Source organism: Capricornis sumatraensis, chromosome 1 (genome assembly GCF_032405125.1).
Source record: "Capricornis sumatraensis isolate serow.1 chromosome 1, serow.2, whole genome shotgun sequence".
NCBI lineage: Eukaryota > Metazoa > Chordata > Mammalia > Artiodactyla > Bovidae > Capricornis > Capricornis sumatraensis.
In genome coordinates this window covers 235,600,529-235,627,622 of record NC_091069.1, presented here as the reverse complement: position 1 = coordinate 235,627,622, position 27,094 = coordinate 235,600,529, and the positions used below count along the sequence as shown (strand labels likewise).

At 46.3% G+C, this 27,094-nt stretch overlaps 1 protein-coding gene and 1 non-coding gene across 2 annotated transcripts; one reads left to right on the top strand and one right to left on the bottom strand.

Annotated features, from left to right (window-relative positions):
• Nucleotides 1–1,108: 1,108 nt before the first annotated feature.
• Nucleotides 1,109–27,094, bottom strand: RBP2 (retinol binding protein 2). Its single transcript, XM_068984048.1, has 4 exons — nt 27,022–27,094; nt 11,111–11,289; nt 2,652–2,753; nt 1,109–1,159 (listed from the first exon to the last, which is right to left on the bottom strand). Exons 1-4 carry the CDS (start codon nt 27,092–27,094, stop codon nt 1,109–1,111), a joined length of 405 nt encoding a protein of 134 aa, XP_068840149.1.
• On the top strand, nt 6,780–6,913 carry LOC138093949 (small nucleolar RNA SNORA33). Its single transcript, XR_011146179.1, has one exon. It is a non-coding gene; the product is annotated as a small nucleolar RNA SNORA33 (small nucleolar RNA).

Genomic DNA, 27,094 nt, shown 5'->3' with positions numbered 1-27,094 from the left:
CACCCTGCTTATTTAACTTACATGCAGAGTACATCATGAGATACGCTGGGCTGGACGAAGCACAAGCTGGAATCAAGATTGCCGGGAGAAATATCAATAACCTCAGATATGCAGATGACACCACCCTTATGGTAGAAAGTGAAGAAGAACTAAAGAGCCTCTTGATGAAAGTGAAAGAGGAGAGTGAAAAAGTTGGCTTAAAGCTCAACATTCAGAAAACAAAAATTGGCTTAAAGCTCAACTGGGCATCCAGTTCCATCACTTCATGGCAAATAGATGGGGAAACAGTGGAAGCAGTGGCTGACTTTATTTTTCTGGCTCCAAAATCACTGCAGATGGTGATTGCAGCCATGAAGTTAAAAGACGCTTACTCCTTGGAAGGAAAGTTATGACCAACCTAGACAGCATATTCAAAAGCAGAGATATTACTTTGCCAACAAAGGTCTATCTAGCCAAGGTTATGGTTTTTCCAGTAGTCATGTATGGATGTGAGAGTTGAACTATGAAGAAAGCTGAGCACTGAAGAATTGATGCTTTTGAACTGTGGTGTTGGAGAAGACTCTTGAGGGTCCCTTGGACTGCAGGGAGATCCAACCAGTCCATCCTAAAGGAGATCAGTCCTGGGTGTTCATTGGAAGGACTGATGTTGAAGCTGAAGCTCCAGTACTTTGGCCACCTGATACTAAAAGCTGACTCATTGGAAAAGACCCTGATGCTGGTAAAGAGTGAGGGCGGGAGGAGAAGGGAACGACAGAGGATGAGATGGTTGGATGGCATCACCAACTCAATGGACATGAGTTTGAGTAAACTCCGGGAGTTGATGATGGACAGGAAGGCCTGGCATGGTGCAGTTCATGAGGTCGCAAAGAGTCAGACACGACTGAGCGACTGAACTGAACTGAACTAAACTGAAAGAGAAAAAAGGTTTATTCAGGGAGGAAACAAACTCCATAGACATAGTGTGGACCATCACAGAAGCGGGAGAGGCCCAGATATCTTAACGGGCTCTGTCAGGACCAGGAGGGTCCCCATGGCTGCTCCCCAATGCTGGCAGAGAACTCTTCACAGGGAGCATGGAGTGTATGCTCAGTAGGCCCTCCTCACACCATCACTTCTTCTTGAACACTTGACGGCACAGCTGGTCGCCGCACGTCAGCTCCTGCAACGTTATAAAGCAGGTGAGCGATTAACAAGCCACGGCTTCCTTCCACCCACCCCCAGCCCTCTGGGTGTCCGAGTCAGAGAGAAGGGGAGCTGGAATAAAGAGGACAGTTAGTCATTCCAGGCAAAGAGCATTTCAGAGACCCAATCAGCTGGCGTGCCCTGCAGGTAGCAGTAATTTGATTTTGACACTTGAATTGAGCTTGAACAGCTATAAAAATGAAAAATGCAAAGAAATTACCCTCTTGGGCGGGATTTCTCCTACTCTCATGATTAAAGCAACATCGCTTAATTTACAAAAGGCAGCGAAGCCACGGTAAAGGGAAGGATCTGAAAGGGGAGTGTTTGGAAGGCCTGGTGAGGGGTTTTCTGGCCTCTGGGAGATTGGGCTGCAGAGGGGCTCCTCCAGGCCTGCCTGGGTAGAAAAGATGCTGGCCTTTCATCTGGACAGAGGGAGTCTGCAGGCCTTACCCGCATCTCATGACCCCCTGGGGGGAGAGGAAAAACATGAGTGTGGGACAACCAGAAAAATCTTTCCAGTTGACAATGAATCCATTGTCTTAGCCACAGGGACCACCAGGGTTTGTACTACAATTAAAAAAATCTATCATCCAAACCAGAGCACGTAGGGAAAACCATCGATGGAAAACATGGTGACTCCCTCCCATTCATCACTGATTGACATCCTTTGAAATAAAGATCTCAGGTGAGGCAAGGCTGGCTCTGAAGGACACCCTGTGACCTGAATACTGATGCTGACACTACAGGTTGAATGAATGAATGAGGGAAGAGCCATCCATTGAATGAGTCATTCAGTTAACAAATGAGTGGCTGAATGCATGAAGCAGTGAAAGGTTTTTCACTCTTTGAATGTTGGATGCATCAATTTTAAAGACTGAGGTGTGAAAAATTAAGCTATCTAGACAGGTGTAATTTATTCAAGAAAATCAGCAATCATTCCAACTGCTCTGTTCTGGTGTCAAATTAACATAAAGTATTTTGGGATCAAGTGGATGTACCTTAGGATGGGAGTGGAGTGCCTGTGGTCTACAGGCAGTTCCCAGGCCCAGCTGCCCCCACAACAACTTGTCCCCACAACATCCTACCCCTATGGTGACCCTGCTCCTCTGAGGCTCACATCACTGAGGCCTGGTCTCAGCCTCCTCCAGGGCCTCTTAATTCTGTGCCTCATATTTCTCCCTAGCTGGTCTTTAACAGACTCTGTACATTTCTCCTTGGATTTCAGCTTCCTAACTCAGCATTTTGAACTTTCCTTTTAATTGCAGCCATTCACAGAAATAGCCATATAGAGTTCCTCCTGGAGTCCCCTGAGCCAGAAAGGAATGACTTTCTAACTGTATGACCACACTTGTTTGGCTGGAGCTTAGGGGAGGAGGGAGGGCCATTTTTCTTGTCAAAGTGCATGGCGAGGTGAACCCGCAGTTGGCAAAAGCAGAGTAGAGGGGAGCTGGGTGGACCCTGAGACTTACCAGATACAGCTTGTCCCCCTCAACCCACTGCTTCCAGCCTCGGTTCTCCTTTTCCCCCTTCTGCACGCACACAAGGGCATCGCCTTCCCAGACGACCAAAGTCTGTAATGAGAGGTTTCCAGTCAAAATCAAACACATGGTCTTGATGGGGACTGAACGCATGTAACCTGCAGCTGCAGATCCTGCAGCTGCTCTCGGGCTCCTGCTTGGCTCCAGGGCAGAGCCCTCAAGCCACAGCCGTGCCAGCATCACCCTCTCTACCCTGCCCCAGACTCCTTTCCCCACACACTCTTCATTCCAGCCAGACCGGCTAATCATGGCTAGTTTTGTTCTCTTGGAAAGATTTCTCTTCTTCCCCTTTACCATATGGTAAAGACAGTATTCTAGATCAGTGGGGGAAAATGATGATGAATTTAACTATGTTGCCATGTAAAATTTCTGGGAGGGAAAAATACCTCAGTGTCAACAGATACATAACAAACTGGGAAAAGTAGTTGTAACTCATATCAGACCAAAGACCTGATTTCTTTATATACAAAATGAAAGTGAAAGTTGCTTAGTCATGTCTGACTCTTTGTGACCCAGTGGACTATACAGTCCATGGAATTCTCCAGACCAGAATACTGGAGTGGGTAGCCTTTCCCTTCTCCAGAGGATCTTCCCACCCCAGGGACTGAACCCAGGTCTCCCACATTGTGGGAAGATTCTTTACCAGCTGAGCCACAAGGGAAGCCCTCCTGTAAATCAAGGAGGCGAAGATCATTAATCTAATAGGAAATTCAACATAGGACACCAAACCAACAACTTATAAGGAGGAAAAAAACACCCTAAGAGCCTATTATACAGAGTGAAGTAAGTCAGAAAGATAAAAATAAATATTGTATGTTAACATACACACACACACACACACACACACACAGAGGAATCTAGGAAGATGGTACTGATGAACCTATTTGGAGGGCAGCAGTGGAGACGTAGACATAAAGAACAGGCTTGTAGACACAGGAGGGGAAGGAGAGGGTGGGACGGACTGAGAGTGGCATGGAAACATACATCACCGTGTGTAAAACAGATAATCGGTGGGAATTTGGCTGTATTTTGTAGGGAGCTCAAACCCGGTGATCTGTGACAACCGGAAGAGGGTGACATGGAGTGGGAAATGGGAGGGGGGTTCAAGAGGGAGGTGATATATGTTTACCTATGGCTGATTCATGTTGATCTATGGTAGAAACCAACGCAGTATTGTAAAGCAACTGTCCTCCAATTAAAAATAAATAAATTTAAAGTACAGGCAAAAAAACAAAATAAAAACAAAACCACCCTAGCAGGTGGCTTTTAAACATAAAAAAAACATTTTCAACCTCACTTGTAATAAGAGAGATGCACATTTTAAGGTTGTTTGTTTTTCAGATACAATTCATCCTGTGGTCAAAGATCAAAGAGCCTAATAACACACTGAGTTGGAGGGGATGCTGAGAAACGTAGGCCCTCATACAGGGCCAGTGGGTATATAAATTGGTGTGAATCTTTTTGAGGGCAATTTTACATTACCTTTGAAAATATAACATTGACCTAGAAATTCTACTTCTGGGAATTCTCCCTTCAGGAAACACATTGGAGGCCTGCCCATTGGAGGGCAAGAATAAAGGCAGGGAAACTCCCTAGTTAGCAGGGGGCTCCACAGATCACTCCAAAGCTAACCTTGTCATCCAGAACCAGGAGGTGGACTTTCCCTTGGTCTTGGGTTTCCTCCAGGCAGCCCTGCTGACCAATTAGCGCAGAGAAGGTAGCAGAGATGCAGAGCTTGTGATGGACAAGCTGGCTGAGTTGACCAGTGGGTTGGAGATGCCACAAGAGGCTCCAACCTCTTATTAAATTTACATATTTACAAAGTTCACACCCCGCCCCACTTCTCCTGTTTCCCTCTTTACCTGTCTTATTACTTGCCTAGGGACAATCTGTGCTATCCCTAAGTGGTCCTCCAAGCCACCCACCTCTGTGCCCACATTAGGCTTGCACGTGAAGTGATGATATTCCCATCCAGGCAGTGGTGGTGTGTGGGTACTGCCATTCCTCAAGAATGATCTTGATGTGAGCTGGTTTTCTTCCAAGTATGTGTGAAACATATTATACCTCTATGAATGATATTATGCTAAAGACCAGACATTTATTTTCCCCTCTATCTTGCAAACCCAGTTGGTGATAAACAAACCTGTGTGTGTATTTTAATTCACTGTCCTTGCAACTTCAGGTCTATCTATTTTTTGGTAGAAATCTATTTTCTACAGATTGTTAAGTCTACCTACTTCTTAAAATAATATTTGACCTTGACCAAATTATATATTTTATGTACAATTTTATTTCTCCCTATTTAACTCCTCAGCCCATCACAGCATTGTTTGTTACAGCAAAGGCCTAGAAGCCTCATAAATCCCATCAGTGCGTGACTGGTTAAATATAGTGTGGTTCCTCCCTGTTCTGCGGTCCTTGGAAGGAGGAGGCAGTTCCATATTATGGAGAAGTGCAGTCTCCATAATGTATAATTTAAGTTAAAGAAGCAAGGAGGAGGGCCATGTACATGAAAGAAAAAGGGATTGGGGATGCACGCATATGTTTTGAATATGTTCTCTGCAAGGAGGCAAGAATATCTTTAATAGTGGTTGTCCCTGGGGAAGGAACTGAGGGGCTGGGGACCAGGATAGGAAGGAATTTCACTTTTAGTGTTTAATTTTTAAAACCATGTATATATATTAATATTCCCCCAATTAATTTAGCAATAAAATTTTACATGTTTAATAAAGAAAATATCTCTTCTTCCTTCAGGGCCATCCCAAGCCTCACATTTTTTAATGTCTTAGAGAAGCTTAATTCATAGGTGGTTCTTTTTGTCCTTTTGGAAGGAATTTATTATCTGGAATATTCCAGAGATTCCTCCCAAATAGACGAGGAAGGACTCACATCTTCTGTTTGGGCAAGGACAGTGTCTTCCAGTCCCCCAGCCCATATTGTCTTACACATCAAGGACACCTAAAGTATGTTGAGACAAAAAGCTTCATAAAAGAAGAGGCCATGGCAGCTGTTCATTTCTTCAGCCCCAGACTCAGCATAGTCATCAGCATATAGGAGGTCCCTGCGAAGCACTGTTGAATAAGTCTGTGGTTAAATGATTTTGTTGAAACAGCATCTTGAGGATAAATCCACATGGGGAAATAAATAAGCATGTGTATATATTTTTCACTGATAGTCTTGACAGTGTCTTAGTCACCCTGCCTTTTTGCTTTAGTTCTGGTATCACTGGAGGGTAATTGTCATCTACTTGTCTGCTACTTCTAAAGGCTGTGAGATTTTTGAGGGCAGGAAAGGGGGTCTGATTCATTATTTATCAATAGCTCCCAGGCCTCACAGGTAGTAGGGGCTTAACAAATTTGTGGAAGGAACAAAGGAGAAAAATGTTGGTGCATGAGGGCTTGTCCCAATGTCTTCTTTTAATAACTCATGTTTGGGAACAAGATTAACTAAAAGTTATTCTGACCCCAGAGTAAATTGGTTACTAAGGAATTGTGGTAATACCTATAATACTGTAGCCTCACTCCTACATGAAGCAAACAAACAGAAGGGAGAAGAAAATGATTATAAGAACTAAACTGCCACCACTCAATTTGCTTTTTAGTTGGTGTCCTTTATCCATGCATTGGAGGAGGCTTCAAAAAGAGATTCAATTGCCTGCACAGATGTTGAGTTTGAGGAGATGGATATAAGAGAGGAAAATCACTGGTTCTGGGCCATGCTGAAGAGGGAGAGTAGTGTTCCATGAAGATGAAGAGGATGACTTGAAGGAAATTAAAGAAGGAAATTGGCCTCACACTGCAATTTCCCCATCACCATGTCCAAAGTAAAGTCGTTCAGTCGTGTATGACTCTTTGGGAACCCATGGACTAAAGCCTACCAGGCTCCTCTGTCCATGGAATTTTCCAGGCAAGAGTACTGGAGCGGGTTGCCATTTCCTTCTCCAGGGGATCTTCCTGATCCAGGGATTGAACCTGGGTCTCTCACATTGCAGGCAGACACTTTACCATCTGACCCACCAGGGAAGCCCACAAAGTTAACATCATTAAAAACATCCCATGATAGCCAGTCAATGAACCTGCTTACCTGAAAGTGTTTCTGCAGAAACATGTTTAGAAAAAGCTGGCAATAAGAAAGCCATGCCATGAGACTTTAAGACACTGAAGTCATTAAGGCCCCTGAAAATGGCCACAAGAAAACAACAACCATAACAACAGCCTTTTGTGGTAAATTAGATACAGGTACTGTGTCAATGTTAAAGTTATAGAGGTTGATAACTACACTGTGCTTATATCAGAGAACATCCTAATTCTTAGAAAATATACACTGAATTATTTAGAGGTAGCCCATAAGATTGCTTAGAAAAAAATGTATGTATACTAGAAAGAGTAAGAACAAATGATGAAGCAAATGAGGCAAAATGTTAACAACTGGTCACTCCCCTGGTGAAGAGTGTATAGATACTCTTGGTTATACTCTTGAAACTTTTCTGTAAATTTGAATCATTCCCAAATAAGTTTTCTTTAAAGGAAAGTAACAGCTCTTTAAATTAGGAGCAGTGAAGGACACTATCAGCATGTTAAAACCCTCCCCAGTACATCTGTTCTCTCCTAAGCCTCAGCTCTGCCTCCTGCCTCGCCCAGGTGGGGCCCCTCCTGGGGAGTCAGTTTTCCCTGGGCTCTCATGGGTCCTCTCAAAATCATGACTCTAACCACCATCTTTATATCTGTTTTTCCCTACCATTATTTTTCAATTGAGATATGATTCTGATAAGATAAAATTCAGCCTTTTATAGCATATGATTCAGTCACTTTTAGTATATTCACAGGGTTGTCAGGCCATCTCCGCTAATTAAATCTAGAACATTTTCATCACCCTCAAAATAAACCCAGTACCTGTTAGCAGTTCCTACTAATGGCAACCATTAATGTCTCTACAGATTCACCTATTCCAGACATTTCATATAAATGATACAATATGTAGCCTTTTGGGTTTGTCTTCTCACTTAGCATAACAGTTTCCAAGTTCATCCATGTGATAGTATGTGTGAATGCACTTCATTCCTTTATATGGCTGCATGACATTCTGTGGCGTGAACATAAATTACTGCTTCTTAGTTTTATTCTACTTTGGGTAGCTTGTGTATTTTATTTTTTAAAACTTTTTGTTTTATGAAGGCGATGGCACCCCACTCCAGTACTCTTGCCTGGAAAATCCCATGGGCAGAGGAGCCTGGTAGGCTGCAGTCCACGGGGTCGTGAAGAGTCGAACAGGACTGAGCGACTTCCCTTTCACTTTTCACTTTCATGCATTGGAGAAGGAAATGGCAACCCACTCCAGGGTTCTTGCCTGGAGAATCCCAGGGACAGGGGAGCCTGGTGGGCTGCCGTCTATGGGGTCACACAGAGTCGGACATGACTGAAGTGACTTAGCAGCAGCAGCAGCAGCAGCAGCAGCAGAGTATAGCCAATTAACAGTGTTGTGATAGTTTCAAGTGGACAGCAATGGGACTCAGCCATACCTATACATGTATCCATTCTCCCCAAAACTCTCTAGCTTGTGTATTTTTGATGGGGCTTTAAATTCTGAGAAATAAGTAAGTGTAGGAAGCTAGTAATGTATACAAACCACGGGAAGGAAGAAGGCGGCCCCTGAGTCCCTCAGAAAAGAGTCAAATGCATGATCAATGTGGTTTCATCACTCCTGCCCTTGGACATCACAGAACTGGGCCCTGCAGGGCCCTGAAGGGCCTCTGCTGCAACCTCACCCCCAACCTCTCGCCTCCAAACTGCTCAACGAGGAGATTTTCAGAGGGGCTCATGCAAATGACCATGGAGTTAAGGAAGTGGCGTCCTGGGTCCTGGAGATTAAGAGGACGAGGAGTAGAGGAGTACTACATGCAAACATGCGCATGCGTACAGAACAATTTCTGTGTGCACTCGGTGTTCTATCAAGCGTGAGCAATAGAAATTAATCAGACTTAGACTCACCCACTTTCTCCCCTCCCTCTTCAGCTAAAGGGTTGTAGTTAGGTTACAAGAAGAAGGTAGTGCCCAGGGCACCTGCTTTGTGTTGTATTTCTCATGGGAACAGCCCATGCAGGAGGCCACTATCTGGGTACTTCTCAGCACCCCCATTGTGTGTGTGTGTGTGTGTGTTTATGTATGTTCATCAACCCTGGCTTTTTGCTGCAGGCAAAACATCGACCAGAAGCGAGAAAGGGGATTATCTCTCTCTGCAGGGCTAAGAGCTGATCTAGGAGAGAAGATGGATGGCTCTCAGAGGGGACAGCGTGTGGAATGGAGAGGCAGAAGGGTAGGCATTATCGGATGGAGTCCTTTAAGAGTCATGAAGGATCAAAAGGACATGATCTATTTCAGCAAAAGTGAGTTCTCCAACATCAAAGGTGATAAAAGAATGAGTCAGAGGGCTGCTTTCCAACAGCCTACACCCAAAACTGAGAAGCGAAGGGAAAATGAATCATTTAGAACTGATTAGGTTAGAACAGCAGAGGGATGCAAAAATCCTGAGACAAATCTTCCTATCAGTTCTGGTGTCTGATGATTTGGCCTTACAGCCACACAGTTCAGAAAAGCCTTGAAGATCCAGCAAACCCTTGGGGAGTGATTCCACAAGGGCTGAGCTTCGGGTCTCCTGCCAAGACTGCTCTGATGGAAGCATTTCCAAAGTGCTTTCCATTTCCCACTTTTCTTCAGCAGGGGCATTAAATGCCATTCAACCCAGACTCAATGGCTGAGATTATCAATGTGTCAGGACAACTTGATTAAGAAATAAAATCTTGTTTTTTGGCTTTAGAGTCATCCTCAGAGAATGATGACCTCTTTTCCTCCACATGCCAGGACAGGAACCAGAGCTCTGGGGGAAGAGTTGAGATCTCCAATTTTGAAGGAGCTCCTGGAAGCACCAGAAAGAACGGGACTCTGGGGTGAGAGGTGCTTACGGGGAAAGGAGAAGGGCAGGCTGGTGGGTCCTGCTTCCTCATGACCCTCCAAGAGACTGGCCCTCTGTAGAGGTGAGAGCATGGGTAACTGGGCACAGGAGTCTTAGTCCAGCTCTCCTCAGCTTGGGAGTCAAGAGAGAGGTCCTGGTGGCCGCATTGGCACAGAGGGAGTGGGTACCATGAGGCTTCAAGCTGCCCACTCTTGTATGAACTGCATGGGCTTGTGCTGGACTGTGCAATCTCAGGGCACTTGTATGATGCTAAGATTTGGGTGTGGGCATCCTTAAATTGGATTTCTCCTCATTTGTGTTTGTCGGGACTACCCACGTGCAATTAGATCTGGAAAACCAAAGACGTTCACACTGATCGTGAGGGTGGACATGACTGAGACTGGATTTCTCCCCATTTGTGTTTGTTGGGACTATTCAGGTGTAATTGCATTTGGGAAACCAGAGGCATTCACACTGAGCATGAGCGTGGACAGTACAAGAGTCAGTCACTGGGCTGTGATACCACCAGGTGACACGGGAGAAGAGAAGGACCTGCTGCTGGCCTCATGTTCCCCACCACCACCCCACTTCTCCCTGCTACTACCAATTTCTGCCTTATTCCTGAGGGCCTCTTGGGTGAGGGCCTGCCTCTTCTGCAGACTCCAGTTCTCAGGCTTGGAGATCACTTCCCACTCTGCACTCAGTTGTCTGTTTGCCTTAGGTGCCTCCCTATATCCAAACAGTTCAAGCGGCTAGAAGTCTGCCTTCCCATGCACAGAGGATTTCCTCGATTATGTCCTGCAAGTTAAGGTGAGGCTGAGACTGAAGACGCCAACTTGGTAGAGATTTCTCTGAGTTAGTAGGATTGGAGAAAGCCTGACTTCATCTAGTCTACTGATTTTTGGGTGTGATTTGCATTACAATTTTCTAAAAGATAAATAGATAAATCAGTTGGGATCATCTAAAATGGAGATATTTCATGTAAGAACATATGAATGCTCAACAGCTACTGAAAAGAATAAAAATTCAAGCAACATGAGGGCTTCATGCTCTATGGCAATGCTTGGCTGCTGCTGAGGAGGGCTGCCCTGTGATGAAGCTACGCTGTTCAGTTGGCACCATTATCATCCTTCCCTATGACTCCCCCTGGCACTCTTCCCTTTGCCTGCTAGGGCCATGGTAGTCTATGAGTCAGTCTGTTACTCTGGGTACTTGAGAGGTCAGTATCCTTTAATCTCTCCTTGGCTTATAAGCTTCATGCAAAGGCCAGCCTGCTGCTTCTCACTAAACTTTCAATACTTGCTTATCCAGCATCATTGAGTCCATTCTGGTGCCCCTCTCCTGATGCCTCACAGGTTGTTTCAGTCATTGTTCCATCGTAAAGCCAAACCCCAGCCCCTGCACCAAGAGTATGCTGGTGAAAACTCTAGCCCGGCCAGTACCTTCACCTTCCGGTCGTCCAGGCCCTTTGTATGCTCTTCAAACTCCACCCCAACTGTGAAATCCACATTATAGTTACGGAATGTGCTCTTGGTTTGTGTCTTGAACTTATCACCATCTTGCTCAATGATCTTCGTCTGAGTCAGATGGATGGCGATCTTGCGGGTGGCAAAATCAATATCTGTTGGCACAGGGAGTTGTGGAGGTTATGAGGTGCTCAGCCAGACTCATTCATTTCTTTAACGAGGCCAAGCACTCAAGACCAGAGATGCAGATCTCAGGCCGGCCACATTTCTTTGCTTAAGCGGGAAGCAAGAGTTGTCTTGTACACGGCAAGTCCAGGCATCTCAGCCAACTGTCAGGAAACCCAGGGTCTTTGGTCGCCTACTTGGGAGCCCTGATGGGAGCAGGAGATAGCAGGCAGGGTTCACCCCTGAGCTGCAACTCCCCAGGGTGTGTGTGTGCACACGTATACACACACATGCATACATATATACAACATGCACGCACCCCTCCCCCACAGCAGCTCCCTTCTATCTATTGACATATCGGTTTCCTCCTAAGAGTCTGCTGAACAGAAGTCTTTGTGGTTTAAAAGCAACCAGTCTAGATCCTGGGTAAAGACAGAACTTTCATTCATGCTCTCCAAAAGGAGGCATACATACAAACTTCCATTCTATAGCAGCTTTAGGAGGCTGTTGTGCCTTAGTCGTGGCCCCCAGCACAGCTTAGACATACACCAGACACTTAATCAACACTTGCTCAGAGCTTTCTTTTGTTGTCTTTAAGGAAAAGATGAATCATTGTTTATATTTTTATTACAAAAAATTCCAAACAAACCGAAGTAGAGGGGAGAGTACAAGGAACGCAGCACACTCACCACGCAGAGTTCACCACTGTCCAGTTTTTGTTGCATCTACTCCATTTACACTTTTTCTTTGCCTTGATATTTAAAGAAAATCTTATTCATTTCCTAGAGACTATTTGTAAGTGAAAGGGAGCATGTCCTTTAATAGTGTGTTTCATTTCCTAAGCTTTTCATTTTACAGCAAGAATCTAAGTGCTGAGCCCACCTCCTGCTAACCTCTGTACATAAAGTGGCACCCAAGCCAAAATGTTACTGGCCTGTGAAAATGATGTAGAAACAGAGGCTAATACCAGAACTGTTACATTCGTATCCTTGTTACAAATATCATTAAGTTTTCAGTCTCTAGCCAAATCATATTTCACATTTGACCTTAACGCCTGTGACTTTTCTTGCTTCCCTGGTGGCTCAGATGGTAAAGAATCTGCCTACAATGCAGGAGACCCGAGTTTGATCCCTGTAAGGAAGGTGCCCTGGAGAAGGGAATAGCAACCCTCTTCAGTATTCTTGCCTGGAGAATCCCGGTGGACAGAGGAGTCTGGCTGGCTGTAGTCCATGGGGTTGCAAAGAGTCAGACACGACTGAGCAACAAACACACACTGTGAATTCTTCAGAGTCTTTGGATGTCAATCTAAATCTTTATTTTTTTTTAGAGAGAGACAGTTTACCTAGATTTCAAAACACACTGAGATTGATTCTCTCATAACCCAAGGTAATAATGACGTCAAGAGAAAGAATAGTTCAAATTCACTGAGTGCTGTTTCTTTGAGAATTCCAGCCTCACCTCTATGGTAGTAGGTGATTAAACTATCTGGTGGGGGATAAATACTATTGTGCCCAAGAGTGGGACCGGCAGTTATCAACACTTCATGGAGTAACTGTCAGTTCAGAGAATGAACAGCCCCAGTGGTCGCATCCCCACCCTTTCTGCTATCCTTCCCTGGATAGCAGCGACTCACTCCCCTGAAGTGAAGCGTCACTTCGCTCACCTTCTCCTCCCATTTCCCTTTGGACCCATTTCTTTCCGAATCCCTCTTTGGTCACTACCACTTTCTCTGTCACAGAGGTCCAGGTGGATGCCTGGACCACAGGAGAGTCTAGGAAGGATCTCCACTGGATGGCCTTTGCGATCCTAAATTGTATAAAGTCAGCTTTTATCACAAGGGGCTTCCCTGGTGGCTCAGATGGCAAAGAATTCACCTGTAAGGCAGGAGACCTGGGTTTGATTCCTGGCTTGGGAAGACCCCCTGGAGAAGGGAATGGCTACTTACTCCAGTATTCTTGCCTGGAGAATCCCGTGGACAGAGGAGTCTGGTGGGCTACAGACCATGAGGTTGCAAAGAGGCAGACATGACTGAGCAACTAATACTTTAATCATAAGGGAATAATTTCAAGTTATGTTAGGCAACCCAGAAGGTAAAAGGATTACATACCGTAAGTTGAAGAGACAAAAAGGTTCAAGTTGCCCTAAGCTGGGACATGAATGCCAGCACCTTGCTCAACTACTGTTCATTATTAATAATATTTATTCAGAACTTGCCACATCTAAGAATTCACTGATGGGGCCCCAAACTGGCTGCCCATCTGCATCACCTGGGAAGATGTAAAAAGTATAGAACTGGGCCTCATCTCAGACCCTGAACCTCTGGACAGTTTTAGACCTCAGATTTCCTTAGGGGGGTGCTTTTGGGGGAAAGATTTCAATAGTTTAAAAAATTTGAAAGCTGCTGTTTAAGCATGAGGTAGGAAAAGTCAAGGCTGGGCCTGAGAACAGGCTCCTCATGCATAGGTATTACGCAGAAGGCAAGCCATCTCCTTGTTCTGCACTTAATGAGGCCATGACGGGGGCATGGCACCCAAGACAAAAACTTTGTAGCATCTGAGCAAGAGACTCTGATATGAAAACCGTGGAGCAGGCTCAATAAAAATGTACAGACTGCAGATAATTTGATGAAAGACAAAGCAGCCACGGCAGCCTCCTCATCCTTGTGATGCAGAGGATTTCTTCACCCAACACGGTTGCAGAGAGGATGTCAAGTAGTCCTGTAGTAACCCTGGCCACATTGTAATATCATCATAATATGATTGGCATTGTAGTTTTGACCCCACCCCCATGCCTGTGGGTTTCGAGTAGGTGCTATGGGAAAGATGCAAAATGGAGCCTGGTGGAAGTCCAAATAAAGAATTACAGATGATACAATCACAGGAGAGGGAAAGGGGAGTTACTCCCATCTAAGCCTGGGAAGATTAAGCCCATATTCACAAGCTAAGCTACCCCTATTCATACCCCTCCACGTAAGAACACCTGCGCTCTTCTTCGAGGATGCAACTTCAGCTTCTGCCCTAAATAAACTGCTTCTTTGTACACTCTTCCGCACGTACTGTGCTTCTAATAAACTCTGTGCTTGCTTTATAATCTTGGTCTCTTTGTTGAATTCTTTCCTCAAAGGGCTAAGGTCCTTTCAATTGCAGAAATCTCTCATGGCATCTCACCAGCAAATCTCTCTGATGACATGGAGGCCCAGAGATGTTAAGTGACTTGTCTAAGGTTACACAGTTGAGAAGCAATCAGAAGGGTTTGGCAATTGGATGGATGTGTGGAAGATCAAATTGGGAGGTGAAAATAGAGGTTCTGAGCTTAGGGAACCAAGGTAGAACAAGACAAATTGGAGAAAAAATTTTACGGGGGCACTTAGGAGCTAAGTTTTAGGTAAAATGACTCTGGTGGCCATGCTGTGTGAGAACCTTCGGGGTGATAGTTAAGACATGCCTTGGAATCAACCAGGATGGTGCCCCATGGTAGGCCTTCCCTGGGAAACTTCACTCACTCAGTTCTCTCACGAAACCCACAGATGAATATCAATTCTATATTATCTCCATTTTGCTAATGAGGAACCTGGCTTACAGAGGCTGTGCCATTGGCCTTGGATTATATAGTGAGGAAGCAATAGAGGTGGTAATAGAACCTGTAATTGATGGCCTGTCTTCAGCGCCAGCTCTGAACTCCACAAGCTCTGGGCTGGCCCATCGCATCACATCAGACCACTCCAGTTTGTGCGCTTCCAGTGGCTTCCCAAGATACCAAGAACTTCTGACTCTACATTTCCCCTGGAGCCACAGGGCTTCTTGACCCAACTGCATGAGCCCTCCCTGTTTGGAGCAGCTGATGTTCCCCAGAGTTCATATGCACTGTCCCCACCAGACAGCAATTGATTACTAGGCCTACGACTCTACAGAAATTCAGAACTGGAGGAACTACACTCCAACCCTGGATGTTTTCTGATAGCTTCAGCCTTGTGGCTTACAAAATGGTACCTGGGCACTTTCAAGCCATACAGCCTGGGTGTTTGGGGGGAAGGTGTATAGGCCTCAGGGTGTGGGGTGGGGATAAACGCCCTCTCTGCCACTGTGAAGCCCCTGGGCATCTCGACCAGCATTCACAGAGCCCAGGGTGCCCCACGGTGTTTGCCATGGGTTCAGTCCGTAAAAGACTAGTGGTCAAAATTATTTTCAAATGGGAACTCATGATCAGCTAAGTTTGAGAAATGAATAATTAAAACCAAGACAGGCTGGCTGTTTCCTATGCTGAAAAACTTTATGGAGCCTTTAATTTGGAAAAGGTCCTTTGTAGCTCTAACAGCAGGGTACAAGATGTAGCTAGCCTCTCCCAACTTTCCGTGTGTGCTAAGTCGCTCAGTTGTGTCTGTTTCTGTTCGACCCTATGGACTGTAGCCTGCCAGGCCCCTCTGTCCATGGGATTCTCCAGGTGAGAATACTGGAGTGGGTTGCTGTGCTCTCTTCCAGGGGAACTTCCTAACCCAGGGATCGAACCCGCTTCTCTCACATCTCCTGCATGGGCAGGTAGGGTCTTTACCACTGGTACCACCTGGGAAACCCTTTCCCAACCTTATGTGGCTGTAGAACCCTCCATGGTGGGATTTCCAGCTGGTCAGGGTTTCACAGAACATAATACGGAAAGGGCTGACAAAGCCCCTCCTGAGGCCTTTATCTCTGTCTCCTGGTCCCTGCAATTGTGAAAATATCCCCTACTCAATTTTTTCCCATTTAAGGCAACAGTTGCCTTGTTTGGAATGGAGGAACAGGACCAAGTGGTCAAGTATTTCTGATTTAAAAATGAATCCTTCCTTAAAATTGTTAAAAGCTGAAAAAGAATGTCTTCCACCTTCCAGTTGGTATAAACATGTGCTTATGCTAGGCAGAGCCTAATATCATCCTCTGACTCATGTTTCTTTCCTTCTGCCCCAGAAATATAGCCTAATGAGCCAGGTGATGTCTGGGGGTCTCACTTCAGCCGCATCCCTGGTCACTAGGGTCCAGATCCGGAAGCAGCACAGAGCAGCGGCTGTAAGTGGAGTGATTTACAAACTGCATCAGGCTATTTTGAGGATTAAATGTGATGGTGTGGGAGAGTTCTGCCTGGAATCCGGTGGCTATGGTAATGGCTCCTGAAGTGTAGCTGCTGGCATCATTGAAATCCGCCCCCTGATTGCACAGGCTAGTTTCTTCAGAGTCCTTTGCATTTTCCCAGATACTCCCTGTACCTCTGCTCCCCGAATCCCTGCCCCTCTCCACCCAGCCTCACCTGCTCCAGCACGTCCTACTCTTTCTTGCCTCCTTTCCCACCTGCTTTCCAGGCCCAGAAGTTTAGCTCCCAGGAGGCTCTACCTGACATTCTCCTCTTTTTCATGGGGTCCGTTGTTCTTTTCTCCAAAGTCTCAACTCTATGAGGACAAGGACGATGTTGGCTTTTTCCTCTGTGTCCCCCTAGAACCAGAGCCAGGGCTGAGCACACAGTAGGAGCTCAAGAGATACTTATGGGTTGGCTAATGTGGGCACTGTGGTCTAGGACGGGGGTTCTCCAAGTGAGGCCCCTGGGCCCGCAAGCAAGTACATGAGAACATTTTAGAAATGTATATTCTGGGATCCACCCTAAACCTACAGTAGAGGGTTGGGCCCTTCCTGTTTTTACAAGCCTTCCAAGTAAAACTGCACATTTCCATGTTTAGAATCCCTAGTATAAAAGAGTGAGGGTGAGATCTGGGCAAAGATCCTGTCTCTGATCTCCCAGCTGTGTGACCTCAGAGAAGTCACTTTCCTGTCCTGAGTCTGTTTCTCATAGTAAAGTGGGGAAAGAAAGCTCATCTCATGGCATTATTTATGTAAGGATTCTGTTAAAATGATAGGTAAGTGCTCTACCCAGTGCCAAGGAGCTGGTGGGTATTTGATGCAATTGGCCCCTACTCATTGGTCTTTTCTGTTCTGGCCAAACTGTGGTCAGGGAGGCCTGGTGGTCTAATGGTTAGAATTCCAGGCTTTCACTGCACAGGACCCCGTGTTCAATACCTGACCAGGGAACTGAGGTCCTGCAAGCCACACAACATGGCCAAAGATAAATAAAACTAGTTTTGTAATGCTTAAAAAACAAAACAGTGGCCAGATAAGCATTCAGATCCTATTTATGCATCTCCACAGCCATCTGCCACTCCACACAGCCCAAGGGTCCTGGGCTCTGAAGGAACAGTCGGAATGCTGACTAATCTTCGCTCTCCCTCCCTCATACAGCCCCGGCTTGCCACGAGGGCATTTAATCCAGCCTGACCAGACCTTCGTTTGCATGGACTGGTTTCCTCACTCCATGGTTTGGCCAAAGCGTAGAAACTTGAGTTTCTGCTCTAGCCCTCTGTGCTGAGTGAGGTCCAGGCTATGCTAAACCCTGCTGGAGTCACAGGTAGATGATGAAGAAATAAAACCACGGATCATGTGTTAACCAGATGAAACAGAGGGGAGGGTGTCATACAAAACCACAGCTGACTCTTGAATGACACAGGTTTGAACTGTGCAGGTCCACTGATATATGGATTTTTTTTCAATAGTAGCTACAGAACCACTCCACCTGTGGTTGGTTAAATCTGCAGATGCAAAACCACAGATACGGAGGAACTACATGTATAGGGAGGGCCAACTATATGTTCTGTGCACAGTTTTGACTGCGTGAAGAGTCAGGACCCTGAACATGCCCCCACTGCACCCCCTACCCCCCTGCCCCTGCTGTTCAAGGATCAACTGCACTAAGGAAGAACTGGGAATTACAGAGCAGTTTAGAAATCTAAATGTAAATGGTCTCAGAGAGCAAATCTGTTTTTACTCCTCAGATATGGAAATCAAAGCTCAGAGAATTTAAGTGACCGGTTCAGAGGTACCCAGTAGGAAGTGCTCCTGACTCTTTGCCTACAAGTACATTCTGTTTATCATTTACAACTAAGGCTCCCCAAACAGAAATTATTGCTTGTCCCTGGTAGTTCAGAGAGGTAGAGCGCATCTAAAAATGTCTATTGCCAAGAGAACAGGTTTGTCCTGGAAATCCCAGCCCCAGTCAGTCTTTCTGACCAGAGCCAGGGAATCTTATTAGAGGCTCTATGCAAATTGAATCAAGCATCGTTTCTATTCTGGATTGAAAAATAGCTTGGTCTCTTGGCTACCCTTTACCATGTGCGCCGGCTAGTTAATCATGTCACCTCTTCTCCACCCCAGGGAAGGGAGCCGAACGTTCTCTTGGTGGATTCTCAATATTTCTAATCAAAAGGAAAGGTTTAACTGCTGCTGTAGAATACACAAGCACACACACACTTTGGAGGGAAAATTATTTTCCTGATACGGTATTTGAACACCAGGGTTATCAAATATATTTGATCTGCTTTTCTGGATTAAAGGTATCTCTGAGCCTGATTTATAGCCAGGTGAAATGAATTTCTATCTCAGAGGAAAAGGTCCAAAGGCAAGCTATTTCTGAATAATATATATGGCTTGTAGCTGCTGCAGAAGAAAAAAAAAAAAAAACCACTGAAGTGACTTTATTAAAGCATACTTTTCATAACTGCATTTTGAACAATGCAAGCCATAAAGTTGAAATATGAGTATGCTACTCAACATTAAAATGCTTTGTAATGTGCTTGTGGAAAAAGCTAAAGTTGTAGGCTAAAAGGGCAGGCGAGCTTTGTAAATTAAAGAGCAGAGATGCACACGGATTCATCACATGAAATCTGAGACCCTTCCAAGTGCAGCTTCCATGGACTTCGAACCTGGACTCTTAATTCACAAGTCATCAGCACTCAGGCAGTTGTGAGAAACAGAGTGAAAGAGCAATGTTCTCCATCTTTCCATGTCATTTCCTCCTCTGGATAATCCATTAAGAGAGGAAATGTCCTTGCCCCCTCCTGCCTCCTCCTCTTTCACCCTCATGGACTTCTCCAAATATATTCAAAGCCTTCCCTAGACAGCAGAGGCAGGCTGGAGACCCTGAGGTGCCTCCATGCCCCCTTGTACTTTTCATCTCTACGCAAACTGAATCAAACACTGCTTCTTCTCTAGGTTGAAAAAATGGGTTGGTGCCCCGCCCATAGTCTGGTCCTCACCACTGGGCTGGAGATCAGGGAGGAGGGCCTGCCAGTACACACCAGGGAAGACCCATAGAAAGGGACCAAACTTATCTTCACCTGGGCTTTTCCCACAGCACTGTCCCTGTGTGAAAATTCAATCAAGTAAAGATTTTGGCACGTGTCTAACTTCATTGATTTGTGAGCACCAGCAGCAATTCAAATGTCGTGAAACTAACTCTTTGTTAGGTCATCAGACATTCATTCATATATTCACTTGTTCATTCATTTCTACCCAGGGACTCTGAATTATTCTCTTGCAGTTTCTGCAGTGTCTCTGCAGTGTTCTGAGTGTTTCTCCTGCCTTCTTTGGAGCTCCCCATCCTGACGAACCTTGCTCACTGTGAAGCGCCCTCTCCTCTAACTCCATATTAGTACTCTCACCTGGGAGAAGGAAATGGCAACCCACTACAGCATTCTTGCCTAGAGAATCCCATGGACAGAGGAGCCTGGTGGGCTGCTGTCCATAGGGTCGCACAGAGTTGGACATGACTGAAGCGACTTATCATGCATGCATGCATTGGAGAAGGGAATGGCAACCCACTCCAGTGTTCTTGCCTGGGGAATCCCAGGGACAGGGGAGCCTGGTGGGCTGCTGTCTATGGGGTCGCACAGAGTCGGACACGACTGAAGCAACTTAGCAGCAGCTGCAGCACCTGGGAGAGTGCTGCAGTAAGGGCGTGGAGGTTAGAAGCGGACACACTGGGCTCCTGTCTGAGCAACACCATTGTCCAGCCAGAAGTGACCCCAGGAAAGTTTCTCTACTTCCCTGACCTTCAGCTTCTTCACTCCTTAAAATGGCAAGCATTCCTTTGGCTTTATCCCTGATTCTACCCTGAGTTCTAGATCTTATATCAAGATGCCAATTTTAACACTCTCCTTGGATGCATCACAGCCATCTGAAATCAAAATAAGCAACTCAGAATTCTTAATGCATTCCCCCTATCCGGCACCCCTGTCCAAACTTACTTCTCTCCATGTTTCCCCATGTCAGCTGGTGGAGTCATGGTCTTCCCAATTATGCAGGCTTCAACCTGGGGACCACCTGCATTTCTTCCCATTTAATTTTCATCTGAAAGCCCTGTTGGCTTTAACTCCAAAATATTCACTGAATCTCTGTCTTCTCTTCTTTAGTCCTGGGTGTCACCCCAACCCAACCCACCATCATTTCTTGCCTGAACAACACAGAAACCTCTTTAGTGGGCCTACTTGTTTCTAGTCTTGCCCTCCTGTGATTCATTCTTCACAGTATAGCAAACCTTAAAGATTATAAGTAAGATGGTATAAGTCTGCCCATCGTAAGGCCTGACTACCACTGGGTTCACCACATGCCCAGCACACCAGCCTTTGCATGTTCCTCGAACACACCCAGAGCCTGTGAACTTGCTGTACCCAAAACATTGCTTCTCAACATTCAAGCCTCAGCTCCAGTGTCACTTCCTCGACAGCCTTCCCTGACCACCCATCACTCTCCTCCCAAGAATTCCTTTCTATTTTCTTTAAAGTACATCATCTTAAACTGTTACTCTCTCTCCTACTAGCATGCACCCTCCACAAAGGATGGGAGTTTGTTGCCTCATTTACTACACTTCGCCAATGCCTGGAGCATTTCCCGGTGTGTCTTAGGTGCTGTGCATTTGTTGAAACTGAATTAATTAAACAAACAAAAAAATGGAAGCTCATGATAGCATGATACTTATCATGGCAGGAGAATTGTTTGTACATGTGCTCACCTCTGATGTTACACTTTGGTTCCTTCAAAGTGTAAGGCTTTTGAACCTTGTGGGTAGTCAGGAAATGCTTCCTGGCATAGACCACTCAGGTTGGGAGCTCCTTGACTTCAGTCTCTAAGGCTACTGCCATCCTGGTAAAATTTTTCAGAGACCCACTCCAGTGTTCTTGCCTGGAGAACCCCAGGGATGGGGGAGCCTGGTGGGCTGCCATCTATGGAGTCACACAGAGTCGGACACGACTGAAGCAACGCAGCAGTAGCAGCAGCAACTAGGACTTTTTGCAGTGGCCACTGCTGTTTTAAATCTGTGCATGAAAATTTCAGTGAAAAGATGGTCTTCATAGAAGATGATTCTCACTTTTTTGTGTGAATTAAGGGAATCGTATTTTTCCTGATGTCTACAATGTTTGGAATAAAAATTTCCCCAAAGATTCTAAGTTCAAAGTTAACTGGGTATTTTCAGAACAGATGCCTTCCATTATACATTCGCATTTTCCTGATTAAAGTTGCATGGTGGTGTTTTATTTTCTAGGCTCAGTCTTGCCTCTTCTCCACTTGGTCACCGAGTCTCGTCTGTTTCCTGCTATGGAGATCCCCCTGGCTGCCCTCCTTGGCGCCGCTCTTGCATCTTCCCGGGGCCACTGTAACCACTTCTTCAGTTCTCCGACCGTCTCTGCTACCTGCTTACACCCTGGCCGTCAGGGCATTCACGGTCTCTCTCTCCTCCCGACAGTTCTTCCCAGGATTCTCTTCTTGTGTGATGTCCTTGGGCGGTGTCCGCATGTGGTGATGCACCACTTTATGAGCCAGCCCTGGTGCCTTTTCGACTCTTCTCACCCCACTGCCTTGGTAACATGACTCCTGTGTCCCTTGGCCACAAACATCCTTTTCAACCCTAACTTGGCCTGTGCTCACAGGGCCAGAGCCAACTCTATCTCTGTGTGGAGCGCTCCTCTCCTTCCTTTGAAACTCCACCCAGAAGCACTTAGGGAGACTTCACGCATGCCTGCTCAGTCACTCGGTCATGTCCAACTCCTTGTGACCCTATGGACTGTATCCCACTGGGCTCCTCTGTCCATGGGATTTTCCAGGCAAGAATACTGGGGTAGGTTGCCATTTCCTCCTCCAGGGGAACTTCCCAATCCAAGGATTGAACCCAAGTCTCGTCTGTCTCTAGCACTGCAGGCTGATTCTTTACCACTGAGCCACCAGGGAAGTCCAAAGAATAAGCATCTACAATTTTAGCTAATTGGGTTTAAAAAAAATTATTATTATTTTATTTGGCTGGGCTGGGTCTTTCTTAATTGCAGCATGTTGGATCTAGTTCCCTGACCAGAGATCAGAGTCAGGCCCCCTGCATTGGAATCACAGAGTCTTAGCCACTGGACTGCTGGGGAAGTCCCAGGAAGCCTTCAATGACCTGTCTATTGTAGCTCTCCAACCACCATCCCCCACCACACACGCTTAAAAAAAAAAAAAACTATGTAAATTTCAGATGTACAACATCATAATTCAACATCTGTGTAGACTGCAGAGTGATTCTCACCACAAGCCTGGGTACCGTCCCTCACCATACAGCTGATACACTTCCAGTCACCATTGTTCTATCATCACTAGAGTCTTTTCAGCTCCAAGGGACAGAATCACCTGCTGTCCCATCTGTGGCAGATTATACTTTCTTAAATAGCTGCAACACTGTGTCTCATCCTACTGGATGTTCTTACAATTGATTTTGACCTTTTGAGAGGCGGGGTCTATGTACCTTTCTTTTGAATATAGGGGAACTCAGGACTGCTTCAACCAATAGAATACAACAGAAGTGATGCTATGTGACTTCTGGGTTTGGGTCATAAAAGATCATTCAGCTGCTGCCTCCTCTCTCTTTGCATACAGCCAGGGTGATGTGAGGACACCCAGGCCATGAGGGACATCACAAGTAGACACTCACAGCCCTGGCTGAGGTCTCAGGGGCTGGCCAGCACCGAATGCTAGACATAGGAACGAGGAAGACTTTGAGATGGCCCCAGCCACTGTCCTGCTACAGTGGAGTGAAAGCTTCCTAGCAAGACTTCTCTATGGGAACCTAGTCAGCTCCCACATCTACGAGAGGCAATAATAAAATAGCTATATAAGAAAATAAAGCCTCTACGTTTTGGCGGTGATTTAATCTCACTGTAATAGGAAACAGGAATGCAACTTGTATATGGCTATAGCTTGACTGGCTGCACCATTTTGAGCTCTTTGAAAATAGAGACTGGGCCTGGGCCTGCCTCAGATGGCGCAATCCCTGGCTTCCATGGGCAACGTCTAAAGCTTTGGTAGAGAAGCTGAATGATCCCCCATGTACGTGCAGTGCTGGCTTCACTCTGGAGCAGAGTGAATGGACTCTCCCCTGCTGTCCTGTCACAGCACTGGGACCTCACTGTGAGGGGTCTGTCCCTTAGACTGAAGATCACTCCTCCATTCTCTGACCCCCTGATCCAAGTTGAAGGAGGACCTCAGGACATGACAGATTCCTCAGGGAAGATGAGTTCGCTGGCTGCTTTCCTTACTGTAAAGAAAGAATCTAGGGCCTTAAGGAACACCAGGAAACAAGGTACCATTGACCCTTGGCACTCACCCTCTGAACAGCTAGTGACCTGGATAAGTTGGGGCAAGCCCAAAGGTTGCCCTGACATGTCACTGCTGAGGCTGACAGACAGGTCATGCGGGGAGGCCGGGTGTGGAGTGAGTTGCCAGCTGGGAACAAAGCCAGTTTGTCCCCCAACCCCCTCCCCCTCAAAAAAACAGAGTACTTCCTTCTTCCGGAACTAGCTTCCAGGTTCAGGGAGAAAGTCGACTCCTTGGTGCTAGGGACTAAGATCTAAGAAAGTGAAGGCTCTTTGGAGTTATACTTAGTGATATTTCTGCTTCTGGGGACTTAGGAGGATCTCTACATGTTCTTTCCAAATGCCAAGGGCCTCATGCTCCAAGGGGCAAGAAAGTCAGGCTTCAACTTGTCAATATTGGGGCAGTAACATTTGTCCTGCAGGGTGGACGTGGAGGGAACTGTATGGATCTGCTGGGTTTCTGTTAACAGATTCAATTGCAGGGTAGTGAGTGGGGATGGGCAGCCCCACTCAGCTGCTTCTGGCTGAGCCCTTGAGACCTGTCTCCAGTCACAGCCAGTGCCTGCCTGGCCACTTGTGTCCCCATGGGCAGATGAACGGGGTAAGGTGTCCTCTCTTGGAGTGGGACAGTAACTCTGGCAGTGGCGTTTCTGTACAAAGAGTCATGGGTTCAAGCTGGGGCACATTTCTAGGACACCTTAGGAACACTGAGGCAGCTGGGCAAGCCAAGGCACGGAGCGCATCCGCATTCTGGAGTTAGCTAATACCATTCCCTATGGTATTAGTCTCCACCGGGAACTGTGAGCCCACCCCTCTGCACTGCAGAGACTGGCACAAAGAGGCCAACCCATTGGCTCGCTAGAGTGAAATCAACATAGTGCGATGTTGAATGGAAAGTCATGACTGCAGCTCCAAGAGATAAGAGGTGTCCAGTGCCAAGGAGAACCAGAAAGGCCACTCCCTCCAAAACCTTCTGCAACAAGACATCCACACATCACACTCACAATCCAAGCACCCCTCCTCCATCAGGAGGCTGTAAGTTGAGGTGAAAGAGTCCAGTGGAAAGCTGCTTTAGAAAGGATTGTTTGAAAGAGCTGACAGGGTGCCCTGCTTCCTGGCACCACCCAGAGGGGTCAGGGGATGATAACAGGACTGCATGCCTTTCACCTCCAGCCTAGAAAGAGGGGCTCCAGGGGCCCACCCTGTACAGAAGAAAACTAAACTGAGACCTGCTTTTGTACCTAAAGTCACCACAGGACTTTTTATTGTTTAAGAATAAGCAGCAAAGGAGACAAAATTGCTTTTCGATTATAGTCCCTGAGTTGGGCTTGTTCAGTTTACTGCAGAAAGCTTGAAACCACCAAATAGCTTTTGTTAAAGTATTTTCAGTCATTCCAAATAACCAGCACATCCAACATCATCTGGAGAAACAGGCAAGGCTGGTATCTCTATTTGGTGAATGAAGAGACTGGGTCAGAAAGGTTAAAAAATTGGTCAGAGAGAAAGCCTCAGCTGAACTTCTGGTTTGGTTTCCTCCTCTGTATGATGTTGTTCAGAATCCTAGTCCTGAGCTCAGCTCCAGAGCATTTACCCACGTGTTAGAGGGAGGATTCCATTTTCTATCCTCACTCAGTATTAAAAGCAGAGGCAACAGGGTTAGGGCTCTGGTAGGAGGATTTTTTACCTCCTCCCTCCTCTCCCAAGTATATTGGTAACACTCTGAGCATGCGTGCAGGCTAGGTTGCTTCCGTTGAATCTGACTCTTTGCAACCCTTATGGATGGTAGCCTCCCAGGCTCCTCTCTCTATGGGATTCTCCAGGCAAGAATACTTGAGTGGGTTGCCATGCCCTCCTCCAGGGGATCTTCCTGACCCAGGGATTGAACCCACATCTCTTAAGTCTCCTGCATGGTAGCTGGGTTCTTTACCACTAGCACCACCTGGGAAGCCCAACATTGTAGCCAGGAGGAAAAAAATCTGTTCAGTGTTGGAAACATGTCCAAAGTCCATGAAAAACTTCTAGTCTCTGAAAATTGCACAACTTATCACGTGAGCTCTCCTTATTCACTGACACGGTGGAAGCGTCATCAAGGTAGAAGTGAATTGCACAGAAAAACCTATGATTCCCATTCTTGATGAGACATTCTATCATCACATCCAAATTATTGGCCCTCAAACTCCACTTGCAGTCATTTTCCTCATGGTTGGTATAGAGAAGCTCCAGTTGGGAACTCTATATGTGGAGAGATCTAGAGCTAGAAAAGGTGATCCAGAAGCCGTCACAGGAATAAGGACAGGCAAGGTTCCTTGTCTGGGGCCTGGCCTACATTGTGTGCTAAGTCACTTTCAGTCGTGTCCGACTCTTTGAGACCCCTTGGACTGTAGGCTGCCAGGCTCCCCTGTCCATGGGATTCTCCAGGCAAGAATACTGGAGTGGGTTGCCATTTCCTGCTCCAGGGGATCTTCCCAACACAGGGGTTGAGCCTGCATCTCTTGTGTCTGCTGCTTTGGCGGGAGGATTCTTTACCACTAGCACCACCTGGGGCCTACAGTAGCTGCCTCCAAAAGTGAACTCCCCTCCATGGGTCCAGCTTCTCTGGTTTCATGTTTTTTCTGCCTACCCCACAAGAGATCCCACGAGAGATTAAGTACACATGCTGATGGAGCCCCTGGGCTGGCGTCTAGTTTAGAAGTCAGGTGAGCAGTAAATTGTTTGATCTATGTGACGAAAGCCCTTCCTAGCTTTCTGTGGGCCTGACTTTCTCTCGGCTGAGAGGTTTGTTAGCCACTCTTTTTTTGCTTCTCCACTGCAAGACTAGCAAAGGAGCAATGCAGGGGTCATCTGTGTATAATATCAGATCCAGCTGGCGGCGATCACAAGGCAAGGAGACCTGCTGTGTTTTCCTCTCAAGTCTGGCTTTCCTCATGTGTGCATGCATGTGCCTTCATGTGCGTGCGTGTGTGTGTGTGTGTGTGCATTCTCCGTTCAGCGAATCTTTTCTGTGTGCCAAGAACCTTCTAGACATAGCCTCATTTATTGTTCCTAGCTTGCCAACAAGGAATCTGAGCCTCAGCAAATGAGTATGGCCTGCCTCATACTACACAGCTGGTCAGAGTTGGGGGCAAGACTTGCACACAGGTCTGGGGAACTCCACCGCAGCACGGTCAGAGGGGCCAGACCACAGTCCTTACGAAGCTGCCCTCTCTCTCCCTTTTTCACCTCCCCTTTCTCCCACCTGCTGCATCCCCCTTACCCAGGGCCTTCATGTAGCCTTCAAAGTTGTCATTACTCTCCATCTCCCAGGTTCCATTCTGGTCCCTTGTCAT

What these genes read in the sequence shown, in the direction of transcription:
- RBP2 (XM_068984048.1), bottom strand. Translation starts at nt 27,094, where the DNA reads ATGACAAGGGACCAGAATGGAACCTGGGAGATGGAGAGTAATGACAAC. An exon ending in AGGCTACATGAAGGCCCTGG is followed by an intron (nt 11,290 to 27,021) that starts GTAAGGGGGATG and finishes CTGTGCCAACAG; the next exon opens with ATATTGATTTTGCCACCCGC. An exon ending in AGGGGGACAAGCTGTATCTG is followed by an intron (nt 1,160 to 2,651) that starts GTAAGTCTCAGG and finishes ATAACGTTGCAG; the next exon opens with GAGCTGACGTGCGGCGACCA.